General features: G+C 43.4%; 1 protein-coding gene across 2 annotated transcripts in view; it reads right to left on the bottom strand.

Moving 5' to 3' along the window:
- Positions 1 to 27,155, bottom strand: part of EIF5B (eukaryotic translation initiation factor 5B) — a 3,606,765-nt gene that overhangs the window by 2,083,027 nt on the left and 1,496,583 nt on the right. The window contains exon 9 of one of the 2 annotated variants that reach the window (XM_044070982.1): positions 18,038 to 18,073. The exons of the other annotated variant lie outside the window; for it this stretch is intronic. Within the exon in view, the coding sequence (XP_043926917.1) occupies positions 18,038 to 18,073 (36 nt within the window). The remainder of the gene's footprint in view (positions 1 to 18,037; positions 18,074 to 27,155) is intronic. 2 annotated transcript variants of the gene reach the window in all.

Here is a 27,155-nt window from a genome sequence, read left to right as displayed (position 1 = left end):
GACAAAGTAGCAGAGGTGTAAACTTTTTTACCCCATCTCTCAAAAGGACCTGGAATCCCTTTCAGAGGGGAGGGGGTTTTTAGAAGAAGTAACTGCTACAGCTTTAGGGCCCTGGGAGATAGTCTCTGGATCTGCAAAAGGGGCCTTATATAAGTGGTGATGAGTGTCCGGGACCCTGTAGTACCCATCTGGCTTAGCAGGAGCCGGAGGTAAAGTATCAGGAGAAGTGCAAGCATCATTAAATGCATCATCAACAACAGATAGAACTGGAGGAATAGCTAAAGGCCTATGCTGTGGTAAGTGTAAAAAGGTCCTAAGCCTTTTTCTTGAGTCTGAGAAGTCTTGGCCCTGCCACTGGAATTGTTCCCTCATAGCATGCAAGGTTTCCCCAAAGGAAAATTCCTCAGGAGGAGAGGCTGAAGGGATGGACTCCTCAGCATCGGAATCTTCGTAAGGAGAATAAGGAGCCTCAGGAGGATCAGAATGTTCTGAATCATCAGAAGAATCATCTGTGGCTACTGGCTCAGGGGGCTCTGCTCTAGGCCTTTTATCTGGAGGAGGGAGAGAGGCCCTGTCTGAATGAGGCTGGGATCCACGGATTAAAGTGATGAGATCCTGTGCCAAAGAAAGCATATGGGAGCTGGTGCTGGGCCTGTGAGAGGGGGGCTTGGCAGGCACTGGCTTGGAAGTTTTGGCTGCTTTAGCCCTGGCAAAGGCCTTAATAGACATAGCTGGAGGAGGCCTAGCAGCTCCACGTGCAGGAGTAGAAATATCTAGTGGAATGGTGTCTGATAAATCCTGTGAAATCGCAACAGAAGGCTGGATTTCAGAAGCCGTTTCTACCAGAATGGAAGAGGCCTCGGTAGAAGGCAAGTTGTCGGCTGAAGAAAGAACCGCTTGCTCGGTTTCGGCCGAAACCGAGACACTCGGATTGCTTGGCCGTGGTTTCAGCCGAAACTGCGGACCGCGAGTGTCGGTCCTTTTCTTTGCGTTTTTTAGTTATTTACGTAGTCGGAGGATCCGACGGCATAATGTAGGCAAAATCGGAGCCGAAAATCTGTTCAGCAAAGTCCGAGCGACGTCTCAGCGTCCGCCGGTTAAAAGAAGCACAGGCTAGACAAGCTGCTATGTCGTGGTCTGGGCCTAAACAATGTATACAGTAGGAGTGGAAATCTTTATGAGGTATTTGTTTCCCACAAGATAAACAGTTATTAACTTTCTCTGACATCGGCTGAGGCAAGAAAGAGTCCCCAACGGGGTACTTAGCTTTATAGAAGTCTTCGAAGTAGTATTCGGTAGAAGTAATCTCTGGATCTGAACGACCGGCACTTGCGAACAGCTTCTGCTTCGGGCGCCACGCGGCAAGAAAGACTGAGGAAAATGGCGTCGGCTGATGCCTTTATACCCGAAAACTGCCGCAATGACGTCGGGTGAAGTGCGACACCAGCCGAAGCCGGACCCAGACTTTGGAATCCGGCCGACCGAAGGGCTGCCTGACGACAGGACAACCCATTTGTAAAGACTGCAGATGCATCCTTGAAGGACATCATGCAGCCGATGCCATTACATCAGTTTTTCTTGCCCCAGATGTCAGGTGGCCCCACAATAGGAAGCAATTATATGGTACTGTACACCCCAACCAAAAAGCAAATACACAAGAAAATAATATACCAAACAAGAAGGAAAAGTAGAGCCAAGAGAAGTCAAAGGGCTGGAGGAAAGGTAACCAGAACTGCAACAGTGAATACACTGACATCTACATTTTAAGTGTACACAACTGTACTATGTTCTTCGTGTTTCACTGCTGCAGTCATTACATTTGGGTTGATTTCCAAAGCTAAGGAAGGGAGGAGGAAGTTAAAGAGCATTAGGGCCAGCTATTAAGCCCTGCAAGACTGCAGTGGCAAACCCAGCTCTAGATTTACAAAAGATAGGCATGTGGTAATGCTTGGTGAAGGTATGTGCAGAGCTCCAGGTAGCAGCTTTTAGGATGCCCCTGGTACGGACTCCTCTGAGAAAAGCCACAGAGGTAGATGCAGCCCTGGTGGAATGTGATCTTATCCCCTGTGGGGCAGGTTTTCCATGGTGCTTGTAGCAGAAATGAAAGCAATGGGCTTATCCATTTGGAAATGGTTTGCTCTGAAATGGCCTTCCCCTCTGCCTCTGCAGGAAAGCCAACTAGCAGTTGTTCAGATTTTCAGAGGGGCTTTAGTCCTGTCCAAGTAAAATCTACATTGTCTGTGCACATCCAGAGTGCAGCATTCGTTCACCTTTGTTTTGTGGATTAGGGAAAAAAAGTAGGCAAAATATGAGGGCCTGTAATTCAGACACTCTTCTTGCTGAAGTGATGGCTAGAAGGAAAGCTGTTTTCCAAGAAAGGAATTTCAACTCTGCTGTTGCAGCTGGCTCAAAGGGGGGGGGGGTCCCAGGCTGGAGTGAAAGCTCTCCTGTGGGTCTTAAAATTTTGGTCCCTCTAAGGAATTGTTTTAGCAAGGGGTGAGGGAAGAGGGGTGGCCCAGTATTATAATGTGCTGAAATGGCAGAGGCATGAATTTTAGTTGACGAGAAGGATAGGCCCTTGTGGAGCATTCCTGTTAAGTACTGTACAATCTGAGGTAAGCTGGACACCGTTGTGCCCATCCTCTGAGCCTGGATCCAGCAACAGTATCTTTTCCACTTTTAAGATAAGGATTTTGTAGTACTAGGCCTCCTTGCCTCCAGAATGACATCCAGCATCGGCTTACTGAGGGATGCTAAAGGAGAGCTCAAGGAATTAGCCAGGCTGCAAGGTTCAGGGTTTAAAGTTGAGGGTGCAGAATCTGGTCCACCTGCTGGAACAGCAGGGAAGGGGTCTGAGGCAGGTGCCATGGTTGCAGCAGTGTCATACTGAGCAAGAGGGGGGTTACCAGTGCTGGCTTGGCCAGTCTGGTGCAATCAGTATTGTCCTTGGCTTGTCCTGTTTGATCTTTAGTAGAACCTTCGAGAGGACAGGCAGAGGGGGAAGGCATAAACAGAGAGGCTTTCCCAGGTAAAGGACAGGGCATCCACTTTCCAAGCTTGACTGTGGGGAGTTTTTGTGCAGAATTTGTTCAATTGGTAGTTCTGAGGGGAGGCAAACAGGTCTACCTCTAGAGTCCCTAAAATTTGTTCCTCAAGAGGTTGAATATTTTGGGTTCAAGTTTCCATTCGTGTGGGTCCATGAGACTTCTGCTTAAGTAGTCTGCCAGTGAATTTAGTTTGCCTGGCAGGAATTGAGCTTGTAGGTGTACTTGGTAGCTGAAGGCTGCGTTCCACAGAGCCATGGCTAGTCTGCAGAGAGGGTATGAGTGGGTTTCCCCGTGCTTGTTTATGTACCACATAACTGTGGTGTTGTCTGTCTTTACCACTAGTTGACCTGGAAGAATACGGTCTTTGAAGGCTGTCAGAGCATTCTGTACAGCTAACATTTCTTTTTGATTGATATGCAGGTGCATCTGTCTCGGGTTCCATTTGCTCTGAATGAAATGCCCTGCCATGTGAGCCCCCCATGCATAGTCTGATGCATCTGGTAGGGTTTGAGCGGCAGGGGGTAGAATGAAAGGGAGTCTCTTGTTGTGGTAGCAAGCCTCTGCCCACCAAAGGAACTCTGTCTTCATACAAGGAATGACAGAAATCATTGTTTTCAAGTCCTGAGAATGTTGACACCATAGGCTTTTTAAATACCATTGGAGTTTCCTCATATGCAATCTTGCATATAGAATTAGTAGAATGAAAGAGCCTATGAACCACATGGCTTGCAGTATTTTCCTTGCAGATAGCTGGGGTTTTGTGGCCAATACTTTGAAGTAGGTTGTCAAATAAACTTGTTTCTCCAGAGTGAGGAATGACATCTGGGAAGTTGTGTTTAAGCTGCTCCCAGGAATACAATCTGTTGGCAGGGTATTCGGTGAGATTTCTTATCGTTGATAGTGGACCCCAGTGAGGTTACAAGTTTCTTTACGAATGCCAAGTGTTGTAATAACCAAGTCCTGGCTTTCTGCCTTAATCAGACAATCGTCCAAGTATGGGTAAATCTGAAAATTTCTCTGCCTGCAAAATGCAATGGCTGGAGCTAGACACTTGGTGAATACCCTATGCACAGTAGATAAGCCAAAGGGAAGTGCAGAGAACTGTTAGTGCATGGAGCCTGCGCTGAAGCATACGTATTTCCTGCAAGATTCCCTTATTGGGATGTGCAAGTAAGCTTCCTTCAAGTGTAGTCTAGTGTTGCCAGCCAGGCATCCTTGGTTAACATAGGAAGAAGCTGTTGAGTTAGCATTTTGAAACTACCAGAAAGGTGTTGAGAACAGAGAGGTCCAGGATAGGATGCCAGTAGTCGGTCTTTTCTGAGTACCAGAAAAAGTCTTGAATAAAAACCTTGCCCCCCTTTGTTCTGCGAGGAGAGGTTGAATAGCCCTGTAGTTTTATTGCATGCAGGGCGAGCTTTCCTCCTAAGGGAGCAGGTAGTTGAGCGGGGCTTGGAAGGGTTAAGGTTAAGTCATTGTGCCATTTTTCCGTAGGGGGGTGGCTTACTACTCCCTGCTTTGGAAGTGGGAGCCGCCCACTGCTTAGGTCTGTGCGTAGCCTGAGACGGTAGTCTAGGTGGTCTGCTGTTCCTGGGTTTGGACCAAGAAGGCCTGGAAAGGACCATTTCTTTGAAGGCCAATGCCTCCTGAATCTGGAAGGCTGTACTTGTAGGAAATCTTCAACTGTTTGCATAGATTTAGCTTTTTCCTCCATCTTCTTGAGGACTTCTGCTTTGTTGCCAAAAAGGCAGTCGTGGTTTAAAAGAGCATCCAGTAATTTAGCTTTAACATGATCTGGCAAGTTTTGTCCCTTAAGCCAAGCATGCCTTCTAAGTACAGACCCAGTGACAGCAGCTATGCAAGATGTTTCTAAAGCATCTAAGCCACTTTGCAAAGTATGTTTACCAACTTTTTCTGCAGAATGCATTAAATCTTGCAATGCGTTGTGTTCAGCACAGTCAGGAATCAACATAATTTTTTTTCAAGTAGTCCCATAATATGCTGCTGATACTTTAACATATGAAACTGGCAATGTAAAGCCCTAAAGGCCAAAGTAGCAGAAGAATATACCTTCTTACCCCATCTGTCTAAGGCTTTAGAATCTCTATCAGAAGTAGCCTTAATGCCTTTTGGTCCTTTGGAAATGGTCTCTGGATCCGCAGAAGGATTCTTAAAGAGGAACTTGAGAGAGTCAGGTACTCTGTAGTAGCTGTCAGGTTTTCTGGGAGCTGGAGGAAAAGTGCCTGGGGTAAGGCTAGATTCCAAGAAAGCATAATCTACAATGTCCAGAACAGGAGGGATAGCTAAAGGGCTATGTTGAGGCAAGAGTAAGAATTCCCCAAGTCTCTTTTTGGACTTGGAGTAATCCTGGCTTTCCCAGCGGAAATGCTCCCTAAGAAAATGCAAGGTTTCACCGAAAGAAAGATCTTCTGGAGGGGAGGCAAAGGGAATGGAATCCTCTGTATCAGAATCCTCATAAGTAGATAAGGGCAAATGCTGGTAATCAGAAGGAGCAGAAATATCAGATTCCTGATCAGAAGAATCAGAAAGAAAATCAGTTCTAGGTCTCTCAGAGGGGGACTGGCTTCCCCTAATTAAGGTAATAAGGTCTTCAGCCATTCTAAGCATTTGTTTTTGAGGCATATGGGCCTGAGCTTGCAGTTTGGTCATCAGTTTTCTAGGCGTAGTGCGAGTTTTTGGCCTGGATGAAAACGATGGAGTCTTTTTAATATGAATGTCTGTAGGCCTGAATACACCCTCAGAAGCCTGTGCCTGCATCCAAAGTAGAGACATCCGCAGGTTCCATAGTCGAAGAAGCATCACATGGCATACCAGACTCCGAATGGGTCTCAGTAGAGGCCTGCGAATCTGAAGTAGTGGGTATCAGGGGCTGCGAATGCTCCTGAGTGCCGACAGACTGGCGACTAGCTTAACGGAAGCTTTGTCGGCAGTTTTGGACCTGTGCAGTCTGTCTTTATCCTTACTTTTTTTTCCTGAAAATTGGTAGTTAGATGGCTTAACGAAGCTAATTCAGAGTACACAGATAGAGTACAAAAATAATTGGCTGCAAAAATAGCCCGACGACGAATAGTTCAGGGGTTGAACAAGGCACAAAACTGACATTGAGGGACGTCGTGGTCTGGGCCTAAACAGGGGATGCAGTACGAATGAAAATCTCTATGAGGTATTTGCTTACCACAGGTAAGACAATTGTTAACTTTTACTGACATTGGGGATCCTTTTTCTTGCTCTAACCAATGGGGTACTTATCTTTTTTGAAGACTACAGGTCTGAAACTCGAAAACGAAAATTTCAGGAGATGGACGACCAGCACTTGCGAACTGCTTCTGCTTCAGGCACTGCACAGCAAGAAAGACCGGAGTAATGGCGTCGGCTGCATGTTTTAAACCCCTGAAGACCTGACGTCATGGAAGAGGAGACCGCATCCGATGCAGAAATCTGAAGACTCTGGTATTCAGGCCGGCTGAGGGTTACTTGCAGGCAGATAATCCAAATGTAATGACTGCAACAGTGAAACAAGAAGCACATCAACATCAGTACATAGTGAACATGCATTGAGTTTCAGCTATACATGAAATGTTAAATACTTTGAAATACTAACATAAAAACGAATAACAGTTAGTTAGGTCCATTCTACAGTATAAGCCAGATTAGGATATGTCAGAATACATACAGAGTCTTGGGTACATTTCCTGGCTAGTTAACATGGTAGAGATCAGTATCAAATAGTAGGGTAGTTGAAGGTAGGTAAACAATGTTATTGGCAGGGTAAGTGAAGAGAAAGCAGGATCAGCCAGGGGATGAACAGAGACAGATGCATTGATCCATTAAGTGGGACTTAACAGCTTTTTTGAAAGCTATATGTGAGGATTCAATTTAAGGCTGATGAGAGAGCATTCCATGATTTAGCAACATGAGTAGAAAGCAAAGACTCCCCAGTTGAGTTATTTGATTTGGGGACCATACGTAGAAGCTTATCACTTGATAAGAGAGAACTTGAGGTGGTTTGAGCCATAATTATGTTTTTAGTGATGGTACCCCTTATGGTTGATTTAGTATTTTATGAGCAAATACAAGTTGGTTTTAGCGAAGGAGACAGTGAAATTCCAGCCAGTTGAGTTGTTTGAGAAAAAGACAGTGATGGTTACGATTGGCTGATGTAGTTGCAAATCTTGCAATTTTATTATTAGTTTTTGTTGAGTTCAGACTTGGAAAGGTTGGTTAGGATGGGGGATGCATACAATAGAGATGAAAGGATATGAGTGTGAAACAATGGTAGCTTTGGCAGTATGGGATAGGAAGGATTAATTCCTGTAAAGGCAGCCGAGTTTCTTTTGTGTATTTTTAATTACCTGATTTACATGCAGGTCAAATTTTAGGTAATCAATTTTCACTCTCAAAGAAAACAGAGACCTCTCAACCTGAAGAAAAGCAACAGAAAAGAAAACTGGGGGGGGGTATACTGCAACAGTGAAAAGTAGGACATATACCATTATGGTAAGTAACTACACAACTGTACTATGCCCTCATCACTGATGCAGTATTTATTACTCCTGGGAGAGCACAAAAGCAAGTGGACAGGATGGCAGGAGAAGAAAATCCCATGTAAGATGGCCCTGACAAAACTTCTGGCCCTAGAAATGGCATTTGACTTGTAATGCTTAACAGTATGCACAGGGGACCAAGTAGCAGCTTCTAAAATGAATCTATTGTCCAAACTCTTGAAAAAAGCACCAGAGGAGGCTGTAGCCCTGGTAGCATGAGCATGAACTCAAGAAAGCTTCTGGCCATGAAAAAATAGCAAAAAGGGTCTTAGAAATTCAGGAGAAGATGGTCTGCTTACACAGATCCAAACCCAAATTCTTAACAGGAAAGGAAACAAAAAGCGGTTTACATTTCCTGATATATTTAGTTTTGTAGTAGCACACTAAGTCTATGTAAATCCAACAAGTGAAGAATTCTCTCACTCTCTTTCTGTAGAGAATGGAAAAAACGAAGAGGAATTGTTTAAGGACAAATCATTAACCATCTTGGATGTAAAATAAAGAATGGTATGATGAGCCACCCTGTCCTTGTGGGAGAAAGAAACATGGTGGAACTGCCATGAGTACTTTAGGTTCAGAGATGCTCTTGGTAAGAGCTGGTAAAGGCTAACAGTATAGTTTTCCATGCACAGTCTTATAAGAGAGATGAACAACAGGTTTTCTTAGAGGCCTAACATGATGTATGCCCTTCAAAAATTATTTGACTTCAAAACTATAAGTCATTTGTGGATTCAGAGGCAGACAAGCAGAAATGGCAGGAAAACAAGCAACTAATGCAAATAAAAAAATACACTCAGAAAAAAGGTCCAGGTCATGGTTGACACACAAAATAGAAAATCTCTTCCCACTTAGCCACCTAGGATTTTCTATTTACAGAAAATTGGTGGCTAAAAGAAATCAAAACCATAACACCCAGAGTGTCAAATGAAGGGTGGACAACCGAGGATGAATTAAAGATCTTTGGTCTAGAGTCAGCAGATCCATCCCGTGAAGTAACTTATGAGTGGCCCTGGCCAGATGGAACAGAAGGGAGAACCAACACCTGGGCCAACATGGAGCCACCAACAAGCCTTTCAGTGTGTAACACATGATCTTGTGTAGGATTTTTGGAAAAAGAGCAAGGGGTGGGGACAAGCATACAAAAACATCCCCTTTCGGGGAAAAGACATGGTGTCTATTTTCCAAGTTAGAGGAACTGGTACTCTTGTACACAACCTGGGAAGATGTCTGTTGAGTTGGAAGGCAAAAAGGTTCTACTTGAGGAGCACCTCCCTGTGAAGCATCCATTCATGAAGATTTGCCCTGGACCTGCTCAGAGTGTCTGCCAGTAAAATGTGCTCTTAAGGGGTACATAAACCACTTGAAGGGTCAAGTGATGGCAGGTAGCAAAATCCCAAGCCTTAAATAGGAGCCTGGAAAGAGGATATGACTTTGTGCCTCCTTGCTTGTTCATATACCACAACTGCAGTACTACCTGTAAAGACCTTTAGAAGGTGGGAAGGATCCAACAGGAATGGAGAACAGTGAGCCAGATTCAGAGCAGTCATCTCCTGAACACTGACATGGTCTGCTAGATAATGGAGACCAAACCTCCTGTACACTGAAATTGTTGGTGGAAGCTCCCCACCCGTGATCCGAAGCATTCTTGTATAGCTCCACAGTGATAAGAGGAATCTGAAAAGGCAGGCTGGGGTTCAAAGAAATTGGATTAATTTACCAGCGGAACTCAAGCTTGAGGCAAATTAATAGAAGAATGGGAAGATCCAGAGGCTAGCATTGCTGAAGCCAAACGACTTTGTGGTACCACTGAAACTTCCTCATATGGAGTCTGTCAAAAGGCATCATAATAGTAGATGCAATAAACCACAGAGCATAAAGGAATAATTCCCTTGCAGAAGCACTGAAAGAGGAAAAAGGGACTGAAAATAAGGTGAAGGGCAGTAATTTGGAAGGAAGCAGCACAGCCATCACTGGCACGTTATGAATCCCGTGGCCTAGAAACACCTGATCTTGAGGAGTCATCACAGAACTTGAGGTTCAAGGTGAACCTTAAACTTTGCAGATGCATTGTGAATTTGATATCTCCATGATGGTGATGCTGGAAGGGACCTTGAATCAAGAAGTCTAAATAAGTGAAAATCTGAATTCCCTGAAGCCTGCAGAAAGCCAACAGGGCTAAACACTTGGTAAAAAATCCTCTGTGCAGCAGAATGACCAAAAGTCAAAGCAAAAAAACTGACAATGCAAGGGAAGACACAAATGTAATGAAGAGAGGAATGTGAAGGTAAGCATCTTTCAAATCCAGACATATCAGGAAAGTCTGGGGAAGCAGCACAGGGACGAGACTGAAGACAGCATCCTGAAGGATCCCTTCAGAAAGGTGTTGAGGAAAGAATGATCTAGAACAGGCCTCCAAGACTTCTCTTTCCTGGGAACTAGAAACATCCTGGATTAAAGGCCTATACCAATTTGAGAATAGGAATGGGACAAATAGCTCTCCATAAGCGATCCTGCGGAATTTGAGGGAAGATCTGCAAAGGGAGGGACGGACTTCCAAACCATATAATGGCCACTTTGGATAATGGAAAGCACACAAGAGTCTTCAGTTATCCATTGCAGAACAGGAAAGGACAGAGTTAACCTGAGGGAAAAAAATCTTAAGAGGTATTGGGGGCTGAACGTCAGATGGAAGCAAATTTGTCAGGGAAAGAAGGCGTTTGAGTCTTAGAACCAAGATTTATCAGGGAAAAAACATCTGGGAGTGTCTTTTACTCAGAGAAGGCTGTCTTGGTTGCCTCTGAATAAAGAAGACTTAGAAGGGTAATTCCTCTGGAACATATGGAGAGAAGACAGATTTGTTTCAGATCCTACATAACTTTCCCTTCATCTTGAAGTGTCTTAAGCAGCTTAAGCACAGTACAGCCAAAGAGATTTTGGTTAGAATCCAGGAGCTTTGATTCAATATCAGGGAGAGCCTGGAAGCACCCTGAAGCAGCTCCCCTACATGAAGCATTAGCAGCATCATAACTGCATTTTACAGAATGATGAGCCACATGAGAAGCAGTGCAAGAAGACTGACTCAATCAGGCAAATAAGTCAGAATACCTCCCAAGCTGAGACGGAAGAGACAGTACATACCTGATGAGTCAGGTAATTAACATCCTTGAAAACGAAAGTGGCAGAAGTACACTTTCTTCCCATACAGATCCATAGCACAATGTCCTTGTCTGAACGTAAAAGTTTAGAAGCAGCCAGCAATTTAGATACTTTGTCAGTAACTAAGGAAATCACAGCAAGGTCAGAAAAATGTTTGTACAGAAACTTTCTGGACTTCAGGGACTTTATAGAACTTGTCAGCCTTCCATAGAGCAGGAGGCTGGGAATCAGAGGCTTGAGAAGCCATAGTGTGCACCCAACAAAGCATCCAACAAAGGAGGACTGCAGAAGGATGGGGTGAATCAATCTGCAAGAGCTCATAGTACCCCTTTGGGAACAATCCCATTTAAAATGCTCCATCCCATATACCACAGTATGCCCAAAGGATAATTCTTCGAGAGGGGAATCTGGAGAAAGAATGGGGAATTGAACTGAGAAGAGTAAGTCAAAGACTTTTCTCCAGACACCAACTCTCTATGCTGTTTAGGAGTATGATCAGGGAACAGGTGGTGAAATAGACAACCCTTGAGGAGGCTTTAAAGAAATAAAGGCATTAAAAAAAATTCCATGGGAAATCTCATCTAATGCGAGGATCCTTTGTAACAGGAGCCACATACCTGACCTTTTTTTATGCGTACATCTGCTCTAACAAAACAAACCTAGGAGGCTCAGACTGCTATCTAGACTGAATAAGAGTACCAGAGACTTCATAACTACTACTTGGGGAATCCGTGTAGACCACTTCAATATGGTCAACCATGGTTACCCTTCCACGTCTGTAGCAGACGGCACAACCTCAGCGGATGGGCAAACAGGCAGCCCCATGCTGGCCCCCAACTGGGTCATGGCAGACTGAGTGGACACTTGGCACTGGACGGTCCTCACGTTCTTCACTTAACCTAAAAGAGGCATTCACAGAAGGCTGGACAACAGCAGACTCAACCCATGCCTTCTTAAACTTCTTTTCAAACGATGGTTAAATGTCTGGGTGGGCGGGCTCAAAAACCATGCCATGGTACTCTGGGCCAAACCTTCAAATATCGATTCTCCAAATAAATAGGAAGGGACAACAAATGACCCCGAAAAATCTTTAGAACAAACACCTGACAATCTTTACGGGGAATCTGCTTCCCACATTCACATTTTCACTTCCTGGATGACATGAAGAAAAAAAAAACACAGTGCCAAAAAAAGGAAATTAAAAAAAAAAATGAACATAAAGACTCCAATGGGGCACTTGAGCTCAGTAGCTGAACCAAGTTGGTGAATGAACTGTAAACTCAAAGTCAATGCATTCAGGACTGGAGACAAAGTTTAGGATTTGGTGCTTGTAGATCAAATATGTAGCTTATACCTTGGATATTGGACATATGGCACATAGAAGTAGATGAGGATTCGGTATTCTTGACAGACATTCAGCAATCCTCAGTAGGATATCCCATCTGTAAAGAATAGTGCAACAGTGATGAGGAAGGTTATTTTTGTCATAGGTTCCCAAAGTCTGCAACAATCATTTCTGCTTTCGTTTGCCTAACTCACTATGCTAAGTTTTTATGCAAAAAAAAAAAAAAAGCCATCTTTCTAAGTTAATGCACTTAACCAAGTAGAACAGACAGAACTGCTTAGCCTCATATGAAAGCTCTCAGCTGGAAGAACAAAATGCTTCTGACATTGTATGTGTAACTTGAATGGTTGCTGAGATGTTGTAAGTTATTTACAAAATATAAACTTAACAGTTACTAAGTTTACTGTAACATAAAATCCAATTTAAAAGCTAGAACCGTTTGCCATTTATACTTAAATAACCCCATGTAGTTCCAAAGATATGAACATGTTTGAAATGCGAGAATATAATGCTATCAAAAAGCTTAGACTCCACCCACAGGAAGTTTCAGTGCAAACTTTCAGAGCTCCAGTTGAGGGAATGAGTGCAATTACTATCTCCCTGAAAGACACATCCACTGCGGAGTTAAGAGGATGAAGATTTGTCACCTTCAATGTCACATCCAAGCAAATCTGCACAGCATAAAGTGAACTATTTTCTCTGGCCATGTCAGAGTCAGGTAAGCTGCAAGAATGACACTCATTCTTACAAATAAGACTACCACAGTAGTAAAAGGGAGGATTTCTCTTGCCTTTTCCTTCACATATTCTTCAACTGTATGTAGTCCAAAACTAAGGGTAGTAAAGTTTTTCATCAGCAAGCTGATGCAACATGATGTAGGAAGAGTTGGTGAGTTTAGGAAGCTCAACCTATTTAGACTTTGTCTATAAGAACGCAGTTTGTTCCCTAGGACCTGTAGTTCACATACAAAAACAACTGAACAGTCAAACGGGAGAAGGCAGGCCTTCCTTCCCTGACAGGTTCACTGGACAGTTGCAGGCTACATGCCAACCAGTATCTAGCTATCATATAACTTTACATTTCTGAGAAGACTATCAATATAGCAAACAGTATTCTGCTGCTAGCTTCTAAGGTTAAATTAGCAGATAAGGATGTATCCATTGGAGAAATCCTCCGTGCCTCTGCAAAACGAACACTCCCTGGCCCTCACAGGACTGACAGGGTAGATAAAGGCCTCATGGCTCAACTTGCAGATGTTTCCAACACTAATTTCTTATCCAACTTCTTAGGATGATTAGACTCCTAAGACACTTTCACTTGAGGTGCTACTCTTTCAGTTTCAGGGGCTACCTCATGTCCCAAAATTGGAAGTTATGTACCTACCATAACGTTCCATGTTAGTTGTCTTCTCTCGCCTTCTTCCTTGCTGGATGGGTTCGGAGCCGATCCTCGGCTCCGACTCGGCACTTGCTAAGCTCGAGAGTCACTTTTACCAGCTCGAGGCAGCCCCATATCCCATGATGCAAGGCGGTAAATACCCAGATCTCGTTTGGTACCTAGAGGGAAAACTACCTAGCATAAAAACTTTCCACTAAGGAAAGAAGAGCAATTAGCCTAAAAGGGCTGTAAGGGGAAACCAGATAATTAAAAACTACAACTAACTGGTGCCCAAGGAACAAAATCTTCCAGAGACAAGGGAGATCAAGGTCTGTCCAGGCAAGGGGGACAGGAGGGAGGGTCGCAAGAAAGAAGGCGAGAGAAGACAACTAACATGGAACGTTATGGTAGGTAAATAACTTCTAAATGTTAAGTTGTCAATCTCGCCTTCATTCTTGCTGGATGGGACCGCGTCCCTAGCACCTCTATCCTGGGTGGCTCAATGGAACAGACACTTGAGAACCGTGGAACCAAAACTGGCTCTATCCCTGGAGGCCAAATCCAATTTGTAATGAGAAACAAAGGTATGAGGAGTGGCCCAAGTGGCTGCTGCACAAGTAGTATCTAAGGGTAACCTAGCCTGAAAAGCTGTAGAAGTGGCTAGGCCTCTAGTGGAATGTGCCTTTGGTTTTGAGCACAGTTGTTTGCCCCTAAGTTGATAAATGTCAGAAATGGTGGAAGATAGCCATCTAGATAAGGTCACTTTGGAAACAGGGAGGCCTTTCATATTTTCAGCGTAAGAAAGAAAAAGCTGATCAGACTTCCTGAATTCCTTTGTTCTGTCCAAATAATATCCGAGTTGGCGGTGAACATCCGGATAATGCAATTTTTGTTCCGATCTGTTGGAATAATTAGGAAAAAATACAGGGAGATCAATGGATTGGTTCAAATTTGTTTTTGAAGCAACTTTGGGCAAAAAGGATGGATTAGTTCTCAAGGATACTATGTCCTTGTGGAAGACCAAATATGGGGGACGAACAGAGAGGGCATGAAGTTCTGACACTCTCCTAGCCGAGGTAATAGCGACAAGGAAGAGTGTCTTCCACGAAAAAAAACTTTAGTGAACATGAAGCAGCTGGCTCGAAAGGAGGAAGAATTAAGGATGTCAGCACTAGATTTAGGTCCCATTGTGGAGGAGGGCTCCTGACAGGAGGCTTCAGGAGAAAAATTCCTTTCAAAAAAGCTCTACAAAGCTTGTGGGACAATGTTGTGATCTGCAAACCCGACATGAAAGTTTGAGATTGCAGCCAACTGAACTTTGACCGTGGAAGATGAAGAACCCGAGTGAAAGATTTCCGCTAGAAAATCCAAAACTGCATGAACAGGGGCAGTAAAGGGATCTATGTTCCTCGATTTCGCCCAAAGGGAGAAATGTTTCCACTTGCTAGAGTAAATCCTTCTAGTAGAGGATTTAAGGGAAGCTACTATGATATCTCTAACAGGGTTAGAGATCATAGGAAGCCTGGCTAAGAAAGGAAGTGGAGCAACCAAGCTGTGAGGTTGAGAAAAGGAATGGACCGATGCAGCTGACCCGATTGGTGGATCAGAAGATCTGGCACTGGGTCCAGATGCCACGGCTGCACCAAAAGATGACGATGAAGGAACGGAAACCAAATTTGTCGAGGCCAATACGGGGCAATGAGAATCATTTTGGCTCTCAAAACGGTAGCTTTCTGGAGTACCTGTGGTATCAATGGAAAGGGAGGAAAGGCATAAAGAAGTCCCTGGGGCCAATCTTGGGTAAGAGCGTCTCTGGGGGGATGGCCCGGAAGTGGGAAGAGAGAGAAGAAGACTGGGCATTTGCTGTTTTGGGGAGTAGCAAAAAGATCGCAACATGGGCGGCCCCACTTCTGAAAAATCTCCTCCACTATAGATTGCTTGAGAGACCACTCGTGAGGCATGACTATAGCTCTGCTCAATCTGTCCGCTAAAATGTTGGTTTTCCCAGGGATATACGTAGCTACCAGAAACCAATGAGAGGAGATTGCCCATTGCCAAAGTCTGAGAGCCTCTCGACACAAGTGGTAGGACTTGGTTCCGCCCTGCTTGTTGATGTACCATACGACGGACATGTTGTCCGTGTGAACTGCAATCGTTCCTAAGGGAAGAAAGTCGTTGAGGGCTTGCAACGTTAAAAGCACTGCTCTCATCTCTAGGACATTTGTGTGCAAGTGGTATTCGAACGGTTGCCACGTCCCATGAACCATCCTGCCCTGATAATGACCCCCCCACCCGATCAGGGAGGCGTCCGTAGTGACGGTGGCTACCGGGGCCGGGGAAACAAAGGGTCTGCCCTGATGGACTTGGGGAGAAGAAATCCACCAGGATAGATGGTTTTTGCAAGTTTGTGTCACCAGGATCTGGTGACACATGGGAAGCTGTTGGAAGGACCATTGGGTGAACAACATCCATTGAAGGAGATGCATGTAAAAACGGGCCAAAGGAAGAAGAGTAATGGCAGCTGCCATGAGGCCCAATACTTTCAGGACCAGTCTGGCTTGCACCTTTTTGCTGGCAAGGATGATCCGCACATGGTTTTGGATATCTATGATTCTCTGGCTTGTGAGGTTTGCGGACATCCGAACAGTGTCTAAATTTGCGCCTATAAAAGTAATAGATTGGCAGGGCAATAAGGAGGATTTTTTGTAGTTGACCGAAATTCCTGAGTGCAGACATTTAGGGTGTAATCTCTGGCTTGGAGAAGTTGATGCCTGGTGGTGGCTGAGAGGAGCCAGTCGTCGAGATACGGAAACACCTGGAATCCTTGACGTCTCAGGTGAGCCGTGACCACTGCCATGCATTTGGTGAACACTCTGGGGGCTGTAGTGAGACCAAAGGGCAGGGCTCTGAATTGAAAATGACTGGACCCCAGCCGAAAGCGGAGAAACCTTCTGGAGCGTCTGTGGATTTTTATGTGATAGCAAACTAACAATCTGTGAGAAATATATGGAATGGGGTGAGTAAATTCTGAATAACAAATTACTTACCAAGAGCTGGCAAAAGGAGGACCTCATCAGCGAAGCGGCAAACGAGATCTGGGTATTTACCGCCTTGCATCATGGGATATGGGGCTGCCTCGAGCTGGTAAAAGTGACTCTCGAGCTTAGCAAGTGCCGAGTCGGAGCCGAGGATCGGCTCCGAACCCATCTAGCAAGAATGAAGGCGAGATTGACAACTTAACATTAGTTATTTTTTATGTGATGGTGCAAGGAGAAAGTCAACTGAAAGAGGAAAAATCTTTCAGTGGAATCTTCTGGTCACTATCAGCTGGAGATGCCAAGGCTATCAACACTGAAAGCTCTCTAAATCACAGATCTGATCAGGCAAACAATATGAAAAGAAGAAATGGAAAAGAAACATTCTGGTTACTATCTGTTGCAATGATTCTTATGACGTGGGAGCATAATGGTTAAGGTCTTACCCTCAACGATACAAGGGTAAGATTCTGATTTCTGTTTTTTGGCTAGGCTTGCAATACTCTGCTTACGGACAGCTTCATACTTACCTAAGAACATCACAAAGTCTTTCACTGTAATGTCTGAAGACAGGTCAGTCACATTTATTAACTGGGGAGGCAGTGCATTGTACAACCCTTTCAAACAGTTCAGCCAAAACTCATGCTTTTCTAGACGCTCATTACGCTCATTACACTCTAATCCTGAATTTCTGTTTTACTCTCTATTATATCCTATTATTGTCCCACTATACTAGGACTGTGTTCAACCTTTTTGTATTATTTCTGTTTTTATCAGGTCTAAGTGATGCTATGTGGGCGGCCACAGTGGTGCAGCGGTTAGCATTGTCGCCTCACACCTTCTGCGCAGAGTATGCATGTCCTCCCTGTGGTCGCGTGGGTTTTCTCCGGGTTCTCTGGTTTCCTCCCCCATCCTAACAGCATGCTGTAGGTGGATTGGACACTAAATTGGCCCTAGGCATGAGTGTGTGCATGTGCGTGCCTTCCGTGGAAGGTTGGGCTGGCAACTCAACAGTAAAAACTCTACTGCCAATCATGAGCAGACAGGTGATCCACTGTGGCGACCCCTAACCGGGAAAAGCCGAAAGAAGATGTGATGCTATATAATTTCTATAAAAATGTTTTGCATTATTTCTATTTTTATCAGGTCTATGTCATGCTATGTTGATTAAAATTTTTGAAATTTGTAAATATTTTTCTTTCTTGCAACATTATTTAACTCTTTTCTTACACTGGATCTTTTCTCCCCTGTTTTCCACTGAAAATGGCTTATCCTGGGCCAAGTGGACTTTCCCAGTAAACAGCTGCTAATAAACAAGTCCCCCCCCCCGACCTTCACTGAAAATGGGCCTGTTTGCCAAGATGGATTTTCCTGATAAATAGAAAAAAAAAATAAAATCAGAATACAGAGTACAGTGAATGAGCCTAGTGACCGTGCTAAACATTTTTTCCAACAAAAACAAGACCAAGGAAATCTACTATTGACAGGTTAGCATGTGTTAATAATGAAACTTACTTGAGACACAGTGGGATGGTCTGTGAATGGACAAGTCTGAAACAAATATAAAGTTATACATTTTAGATACAATCTAATTTCTCCACAGTAAGCAGCTAAAACAATAAATAGCAGGGAAAATGGAGTCCAACTAAAATCAATTAAAAGGAGGCAAATATGCCAGAAAAGGAATGCTATGTAAGTTCTGCTCTACATGATGGGTTTACCTGAATAAATGACAATGGACTGATTAAACTGACAGGGAGTTTAATTTACCATGCATTACCTCAAAAAGAACTGTACAGGGTAAATTGCAGGGAGATGCTAAACTAGATTATGTGACAGTTGGAATGTTTGCACACTCCTAATTTCATGATCTATTTTTTTGGTTATTTTAACTGTGTAGCTAATAAATCAATGTTTACTGAAAGGCATTTGTATTCTCATACTACATACCCAAATGCATTTCATAACATATGACTTAACACCTTAATGGCAATGCTAGTTTCTCCAATTAGACTCCTTATCAAAAATACTAAATGAGCCTGCAAACAAATGAAACACTACTAGTGATATTCAGATAAACTAATGCAAGTCTCGTCAGTAGACCACACAAAGTAATACTGTAGGAAGAGACCATTGCATCACTAAGAAATCAATTACTGCTCAGCCCACCAGGGCACATGTAGAAATGTTACGCTATCGTGATGTCAGTGCTATATTAAAGGCAATACAAACAGATTACTCTTGGAGGAGCATAAAAATAAAAACATTACTTATGGAGGGCCACAACAATAAAAGATTCTTCTTCTTGCAGTTAAAAGACCACTACGGGCAAATGATGAAGAAAACATTTTTTTATCTTGCCATTAATTTACTACACCTCCCAAAGCTCCCTTCAGCAAAATAAGTACTCATTCCTAATTTTATTTTGTTTTTACTCTTGTCTGCCCTCATGGGGGCAGACATGGTGATTCCTTTGGAAAGCTAAATCTGTCCTATAATGCAGACTGTGAGGACAAATATCCCTACCATTTGTTGTCAGACTAGACTTCCATTCACTTACAATGGAACTCCTGAAAAAAACTGCCAAGTTTGAGAGTCTGCAGCTCATGTGTCATTGACTGGTATGCGCAGAGTTTTACAAATGTTGTTCCTACTGATGTACTACACATTCACTGAAAGAAACTTGCAAAAGTGTCAACAAATTACTGAGATAAAAAAGACTTGTCACAAGGAGCAGTTTTGCAAGTTTCAGTTCCTGGCCAGGTTACTCCTCCCATCTCCCCTCCTTCAGTGGGCTACAGTAGCACATTTCCAGCTTTGCTACATTCAACTATTTAGTCAGCTTTGCATGACAACAGAAATAAAAAAAATAGCCTGGTGTGCCACTAAAACTGTTCCCTTGTATGTCTCTTCACTTCTGAATAGCAATTCCCAAGAATAAAAAAAAAAAGCAAACACATCAGTCCAGAGTTTAGGCTAGTCTATCCATTTTTTAAAATGTGCACAGTAAAATATTCAACTTGTAATGCATTTTGGCTGCTGACATGGTTATCTTTACATAGTTATTCTTTTATAGTATAACCTGAACTTATGGTATTTAATTATAAATTTTACAACAGTTCTCAGTTTCTTAATGACCTCCCAAGCCTCTGATGTGGCCTAATACTTTCTTACTATAGCTTTATGTAGTTTGTCTTAGTTGTATACTTGTAGTGTGTTTCTCATCCTCTCAGTAACAGACTCCTGGAGAAGCATATACTTGTATTGAATGAGTACCAGCAGCTGTAGCAGTGATACCACACTCCAAAACAATGCACTCAAACATAGTACTGACAAACACAAGGGAATGTATATGTCTGAATCAAGCAGTGATGAAATTGCTAGGGACTTCAATGAGCAAAATTTTACTCTTAATTTCTCCATTTCATAATGCATAACATTCGCACCACACTTACAAAGGCACATCTCCACCTTCCACAAACACAGCAACCCACACAACTGCTACGGTTTCTCCCTTCAGTTATTGCAAGCCAAGAACAACAGTATTTAATAAGGATACCTACCAGACAAGTCTGCATAACGCACTTGGTCTACCTGCATCATTGCAGCTTGGGCCAGCCCCCACCCCCCAGCAACTGCAACACTACCAGATAAAACCCACTGCTATGGTCCAGTTTTTCCCCTACAGTTACTGCAAGCCAAGAATAACACTTTTTAATAAGGATACCTACCAGACAAGTCTGCACAGCACACGGTCTACCTGCATCATCGCAGCTCGGTCCCCCCTCAGCAACTGCAACATTGCCAGATAAAACCACTGCTATGGTCCGGTTTCTCCCTACAGTTATTGCAAGCCAAGAATAACACTTTTTAATAAAGATACCTACCAGACAAGTCTGCATAGGTGGCTGGATAATTACAGTTCTTGTTATTAGCAGATGTGGTCCTTAACAGTTATGTTTTAAACATTGTGACTGGTTATTTACATTTCCTTTTACAGCACATTTGTTACTTTTACTAGTTATTTTTTAAACATGGTTTTGGCCGGCATGCACACCTGCAAGGCCCCCCCCCAGGCAATTATAGCTTTGTCTATTGCCACTGGGTGTCGTAACTTAATATACTTGCTGTATCTTGTCCCAAATAGATCTGCCTCCACACTGAATACTTGCAAAGTAAGGCAAGTACCATTTACTCTGTGTATTTTGTCCCCCAGATAGATTTACCTTCCTTTGTATTACTTGCACACCAAGGCCTTAAAGTAGTTTCTGCAACTAACTGCTTACACTCCTAATTTCCTGCTTCAACCTCTTCCTTGCTTACACTTACATTACAGCTCCAAGGCTTCCACTTCTTATGCGGATTACTTTCCTTTGCAGTCTTCTGTGAGGGGGCGGGCCAGATCTCTACCGGCTTTTTCTGGTTATATCTTCCCCCATTTTGTATCTCCCTCCTCTAACTCCCTCCTCCCCCATGCACATTAACTAGTCTACATTAGTGGGTCTCCTTGAGCGGCGCCCTTTTGAAAGTTATCTTTTGGCCTGCTTGTGGTGAGGAAGCTTCCCCAGACCTTTTTCAGTGTGACTGCGTCAATATAAGTAAATTTAACTAGTACAATACAGACAAACAGACACATTTGGTGTAAACAGAAACAAGTGGAATGATACATTTGGTGTACAAAGAAAAGAAACAAGTAAGCCCATTGATATAATTGGAGTTAGTGTTAGCCCCGCTGTGCTCGGGCTCACTCCGCTCCCCTCCCTGCTTCCTATTCCTACCCGGCCCCACTAGTGCTACATTTTAACTGAACTTAGCCACGCCAATCATGCTAACCACCAATCACTGAATCTGCCCCACCCCTGTACCCATTTCCTTCTCTTCCACTATTCCACATCCTGTAAAGCACAGTCTTCCATCTAACTACCTTACAATCACAAACAACACCTCTCATCATCCACCACACCCACCCCATCCCAAGCAGATCTCTCACTCATGACCAAACCATGCCCAAACTACCCAAACCCACATACATACACCTCTTACTATTGCTCCTAGGTGTACCCACACTCCCACTGCTAACTTCTATCACCAACCAACAAAAACAACTTAATTTTATCCATATACCAAGAAAAACTACTTCCACTGACATAACTACAACATACCATTTTACTCAACTAGTCCCACATCACTACCAAACCTTCTTTATTCACCACTATGCACACAGATCACAGCCATCACACTACCAGTCTCAAACAACTATAAAGAACTTTAAGACCCTAAACAAACTACTCAAACTCTATTTTTACATCAGAACCTAACTCATTAGCTGCGGTGATATACACCCAAACCCAGGCCCAAAAAATCTAGGAGCCCCAACCCGAATGATACCCTACTCCACCGAGACAAATCCACGCTTCTCATTTTAAATTTAAATGTTAAGTATACTAAAAGTCCATGAACGTCATGCATTACTCTCCTTTTATTAACCTGAGACAGTCATACTAACAGAGACTTGGCGTAAACCAGTCAACCACAGCAATGAAATCAGTCCACCAGGTTACAATATAATTCGTAGCGATAGAATAGGTAAAAAAAAAAAAGGTGGGGTGTTGCTGTAGTGTATAAATCTCACATCATCCTTGAGAAAGTAGACATAACAACCCTAGACCTCATAAAGTTGAACTCACTCTAACGAAACTAAAACTTAATGATAATAAACGCATCAACATCATAGGGTGCTACATCCCTCCAGGCAGCAATATCCCCATTACAGAAAAACTCCTAGAATGGATATCTAACTCCATCCCCCAGGAAAGCATAGTATTAGGAGACCTTAATATTGACTGGCAAAACTGTTCCATTCATAAGCCACTCTCCCATATTAACCTACATGGCCTAACCCAACTCATCACTTCCCCCCACAAGAACAGACAAGAGAACCAAACATCAATCCACTCTAGATTGGATACTCTTATCCCACCCATCACTGATATCCCTTAGCAGGGTGTCTACCAGACACCTATTAGTTACCAAGCCACATTCTTACTCGGATCAAAATCATCACAACTGACCCAAATATCTACATGCCTAATTAGAAACAAAAAACACTAACTGCTTCAACTTTATAAACGACCTAAAAATGTGCAACTGGACCCCCCTTAAAAACCTACCTCTTGATGAAGCTGTACTATATTTCAATACTACCTTCTTAAACACCCTTGATCATTATGCCCCCTCCAGAACAACAATTAAAACTAAACATGCCCCCTGGTTAGCCCCAGACACAAAATCCCTCCTCAAAAAAAAAACTTCCTAAACAGTAAACCCCAATTGAACAAACAAATATATGTTGAACTACATAAAGCCAAAAAACTCACCAAAACAGACAAAACACCTTGCTATCAAAAGTTACAGGATAAGCACAGGAACAACCCACAAAAACTCTGGGCAGCAATTAACTCTATTCTACAACCAGGTAAAACAACTACCCCAACCTCAAAAATAAATAAAAAAAAGAAGACATCCCCACACAATTTAATAAATACTTTACAGAAACCATCTGGACCCTTACAAACAACCAACCCTATGACAACATCCCCATCCCTGCAAATCCACCCCACACCCCCAACTAACAATTGCCTCAAGTTCAGCTTCCACCCAGAGCCAACCAAATCCATTGAAAAACTACTCCGCAAGCTCAAACCAACATCTCTAGCTGCAAGTAAATTTCTCGCTGAATACCTCCACCTGGCTGCAGAAGCTATATCATGTCCTGTCTTCATCCTAATTAACAGGTCCATATCCGAGTGCATAGTACCCAAGCTATGGAAAATATCACATATCATCCCTCTACATAAAGGGGGAACCTCTCTGGAACTCAGTAACTACCGCCCTATAGCCATACTACACCCTTTATCTAAAATTTTAGAGAGGGTAATACACAAGCAACTAATGAAATATCTCCTAGAAAATAATCTAAATGCAACACAACATGGCTTTAGACCCTTCCATAGCACCTCCACCGCACTAAGAGAATTCACCAACATTGTCAATACTCACAGAAACAATGGACTCCTTGTATCTGCCACCTTCCTTGACTTGTCCAAAGCATTCAATATAGTTAACCACAATAAACTCCTTTCACTAGCAACTCTAAACCTTACCACCCCTGCCATCTCTTGGTTCAAGAACTACCTAGAGGGAAGGAAACAAGCTGTTATGTGGAAAAACCAACTCTCCCCCTCCCTACCGGTCTCCCTAGGAGTAACCCCAAGGCTCCATTTTGGGGCCACTTCTTTTTACCCTCTTCACCAATCAGCTCCCAAACAGTATTCCTAAAGCCTCAATAGTGCAATATGCAGATGATACCACCATAATATGGGCAGCCAAATCAATGGACATCCTTCACTCCTTAACTCAAGAATGCTTTTCCCTAGCAGAAACTTGGATTTCAAACCAAAGGCTCATTCTGAACCCAAGTAAAACAAAGCTAGTACTCTTTAGCTCCCACAGAGCCACACCTCCCACTGCTTCTTTCTTCATCTCCTCCTTAAACAAGACCGCAATCACCCCCACAAATCATACCAAACTATTAGGGGTTGAAATAGATAATCTTAGATTTTACCTACATATTTCTATAACCATAAAAAAGTACATAAAAAATTTGGCCTACTGTATCGCAATAAAAAATTCCTCACTGACCACTCCAAAACTACAATAGCGAGGACTCGCCTACTATCCACCCTACTTTATGCCTCCCCTGTGCTTACAAATCTCCACAAATCTGACCTAAACAAACCTGATAGTTGTTATAAGATAGCCAAATTCACTACAACCTCTCCCATCAGAACACATCGCTGTGAATGCCTAAAAAAAACTCAGTTGGCTAGAACAACCACTACTACTTCAACTCAATCAACTATCACTAGCCCACAAAGTAATACATAATTCAGAAAACACCCCAGCCCTACAAAATCTTTTGCAACCTTATACATCATCATGCCCTTGAGGTCTAGCACACAAAAAGTACAGTTTTGTACCTACCATAAATGTAGATGTTAGAGTGCTCATACAGCTGCAGTCATTACAGACGGGTTATCCTGCAGTCAGGCAGGTCCTCGGTCGTCCGAATTCCAAAGCCTAGGTCCGGCGTCGGTTGTCATCGCTTCTTCCCTGACGTCAGTGCGGCAGGGGTATAAGAGAGGCAGCCGACGCCATTTTCTTCAGTTTTTCTTGCCCCAGATGTCAGGTGCCCCCAAAAGGAAGGCAAAACATAATATTATGCAAACATGCAATGTAGATAAATCAAAAAACAGTAGTTGCAAGCAAATACACCATAAAAGAATACCCCAAATAGGTTGTATGATAAAGGTGTTTGTCATAAGGCCTGTCCTAAGAGGGGACGGAGGGAGGGTAACCTGGACTGAAGCTGTATGAGCACTAACATCTACATTTATGGTAGGTACAAAACTGTACTATGTTCATCGTGCATACAGCTGCAGTCATTACAGATGGGTAGAATCCCAAAGCTAAGTAAGGGTGGTAGGCACCAAGTGGAACTAGGAGGGGCGAGGATGCCCTGCAGGACTGCTGTGGCAAAGCCCGCTCTAGATTTTGAGTATAGTGGAAGGTGGTAGCGCTTGGAGAAAGTGTGCACTGAACTCCAAGTAGCTGCTTCCAAAATGTCCTTGGTAGGGACCCCCCTGAGGAAAGCTGCAGAGGTAGCTGTGGCCCTGGTGGAGTGGGATCTGATGTATACAGGCACAGATTTTCCATGAAATGAATAACAAAAGTGTATGCAGTGGGCTATCCATTTTGAAACTGTCTGTTTGGAAATAGCCTTTCCTTCAGCACCTGTAGCATAGGACACAGAGCTGCTCAGATTTCCTGAATGGCTTTGTTCTGTTCAAGTAATAACGAAGTTGTCTGTGAATGTCCAAGGAATGTAGTAGTCTCTCCCCTTTGTTCTGTGGATTTGGATAAAAGGTAGGTAAGTGAATAGTCTGATTCAATGCTACACTGGATGCTACCTTTGGCATGAAGGTAGGGTTGGTTCGTAAGGAAACTCTGTCGATGGAAAATGATGAATGGTTGCACAGCCATGAGGGCCTGTAGGTCCGAAACCCTGCTAGCTGAGGTGATAGCCAGAAGGAAGGCTGTTTTCCATGACAAGTATTGTAGCTCTGTTGAAGAAGCCGGCTCAAAGGGAAGCAGGGTCAGCTTTTCCAATACGAAGTTGAGGTCCCAAGCTGGGACTGGTGGTTTCCTTGGGGGTTTTATAATTTTTGCCCCTCTGAGGAACTGCCTTAATAGAGGATGTGAGAATAAAGGAGGATCTGTGTTGTATTGTGCAGAAATGGCTGAAGCGTGGATCTTGATGGAGGAGAAGGAAAGGCCACTGTTTAACATCTCAGCTAGGTACTGTAAAATTTGAGGTATATTTATTACCCAAGGATACTGGCCCTTTGATTCCAGGAACAAAATCGTTTCCATTGGGCGGAGTAGGCTTTTCTAGTTGAGGGTCTTCTGGCCTCCAAGATGACATCCTGCACCTCCTTGGAGAGGAGAGTCTGTTGGGAAATTAAGGTATTCTCCATGCAGCTAGATTTAGGGTTTTGAGCTGGCTGTGAAGGGTTTTGTAGTTGTGCTGGGACAACAGAAGAGGGGACTAGAGGTAGGATCCATGGTGGGGAGTGTGTCAGGCTCTTTAGGAGAGGATAACAGTGTTGTCGTGGCCAGTCTGGAGCAATGAGAATCATTTGTGGCCTCTCAGAACTTTGGTCAGTAGAGGAAGAGGCGGGAAGGCATAGACTGTCAATGTTGTCCAATTGAAAGAGTGTGTGTCCACTTTCCAGGCCTGTGGATGATAGGTCCTTGAACAAAATTTTTTCAACTGGTAATTTCTGTGGGTAGCAAATAGATCTATGTCCAGCTGTCCCCATGCCTGAGTTATCTTTGAGAAAACGTGAGGATGCAACTTCCATTCGTGTGGGTCTGTCATATTTCTGCTCAAGTTGTCCGCCAGTGTGTTTTCCTTCCCTGACAGGAATTGTGCCTGTAGTTGAATTTGCAATTCCAGTGCTGTGTTTCATAGGGTCATGGCTTGCCTGCACAGGGGGTATGAATGAGTTCCCCCCTGTTTATGTACCACATGAGTGTGGTGTTGTCTGTCCTTATCGATAGCTGGCCTGGATGCAGTAGGTCTTTGAAGCAGAGAGCATTTTGCACGGCTAGCATCTCTTTTTGGTTGATGTGTAGGTGCTTCACTTTTTGGGATCATTTTCCCTGAATGCACTGATCTGCCATGTGTGCTCCCCAGGCGTAGTCTGAGGCATCCGTTGTGATGATTTGAGTTGCTTGAGGTACACAGAATGGGAGACCTGTGTTTCTTTGGCATGCTTGAGCCCACCACAAAAATTCCTTTTGAAGGCATGGAATGAGTGGTATAATTGTTTCCAAGCTGTGGCTGTGTTGAGACCATAAGTTTTTTTTAGGTACCATTGTAGTTTCCTCATATGCAGCTTTGCACATGGTATTAGTAGGATGCAAGATGCCATGAATCCCAGAGCCTGCAGGACTTTCCTTGCAGTTAGTCTGGTGAAAATTGCCATTTTGTTGAAGTATTGAAACAGTT

Source organism: Protopterus annectens, chromosome 5.part0, assembly GCF_019279795.1.
Source record: "Protopterus annectens isolate FY-2018-M chromosome 5.part0, PAN1.0, whole genome shotgun sequence".
Lineage (NCBI taxonomy): Eukaryota > Metazoa > Chordata > Ceratodontiformes > Protopteridae > Protopterus > Protopterus annectens.
This window is presented reverse-complemented; position numbering and strand designations above follow the sequence as displayed.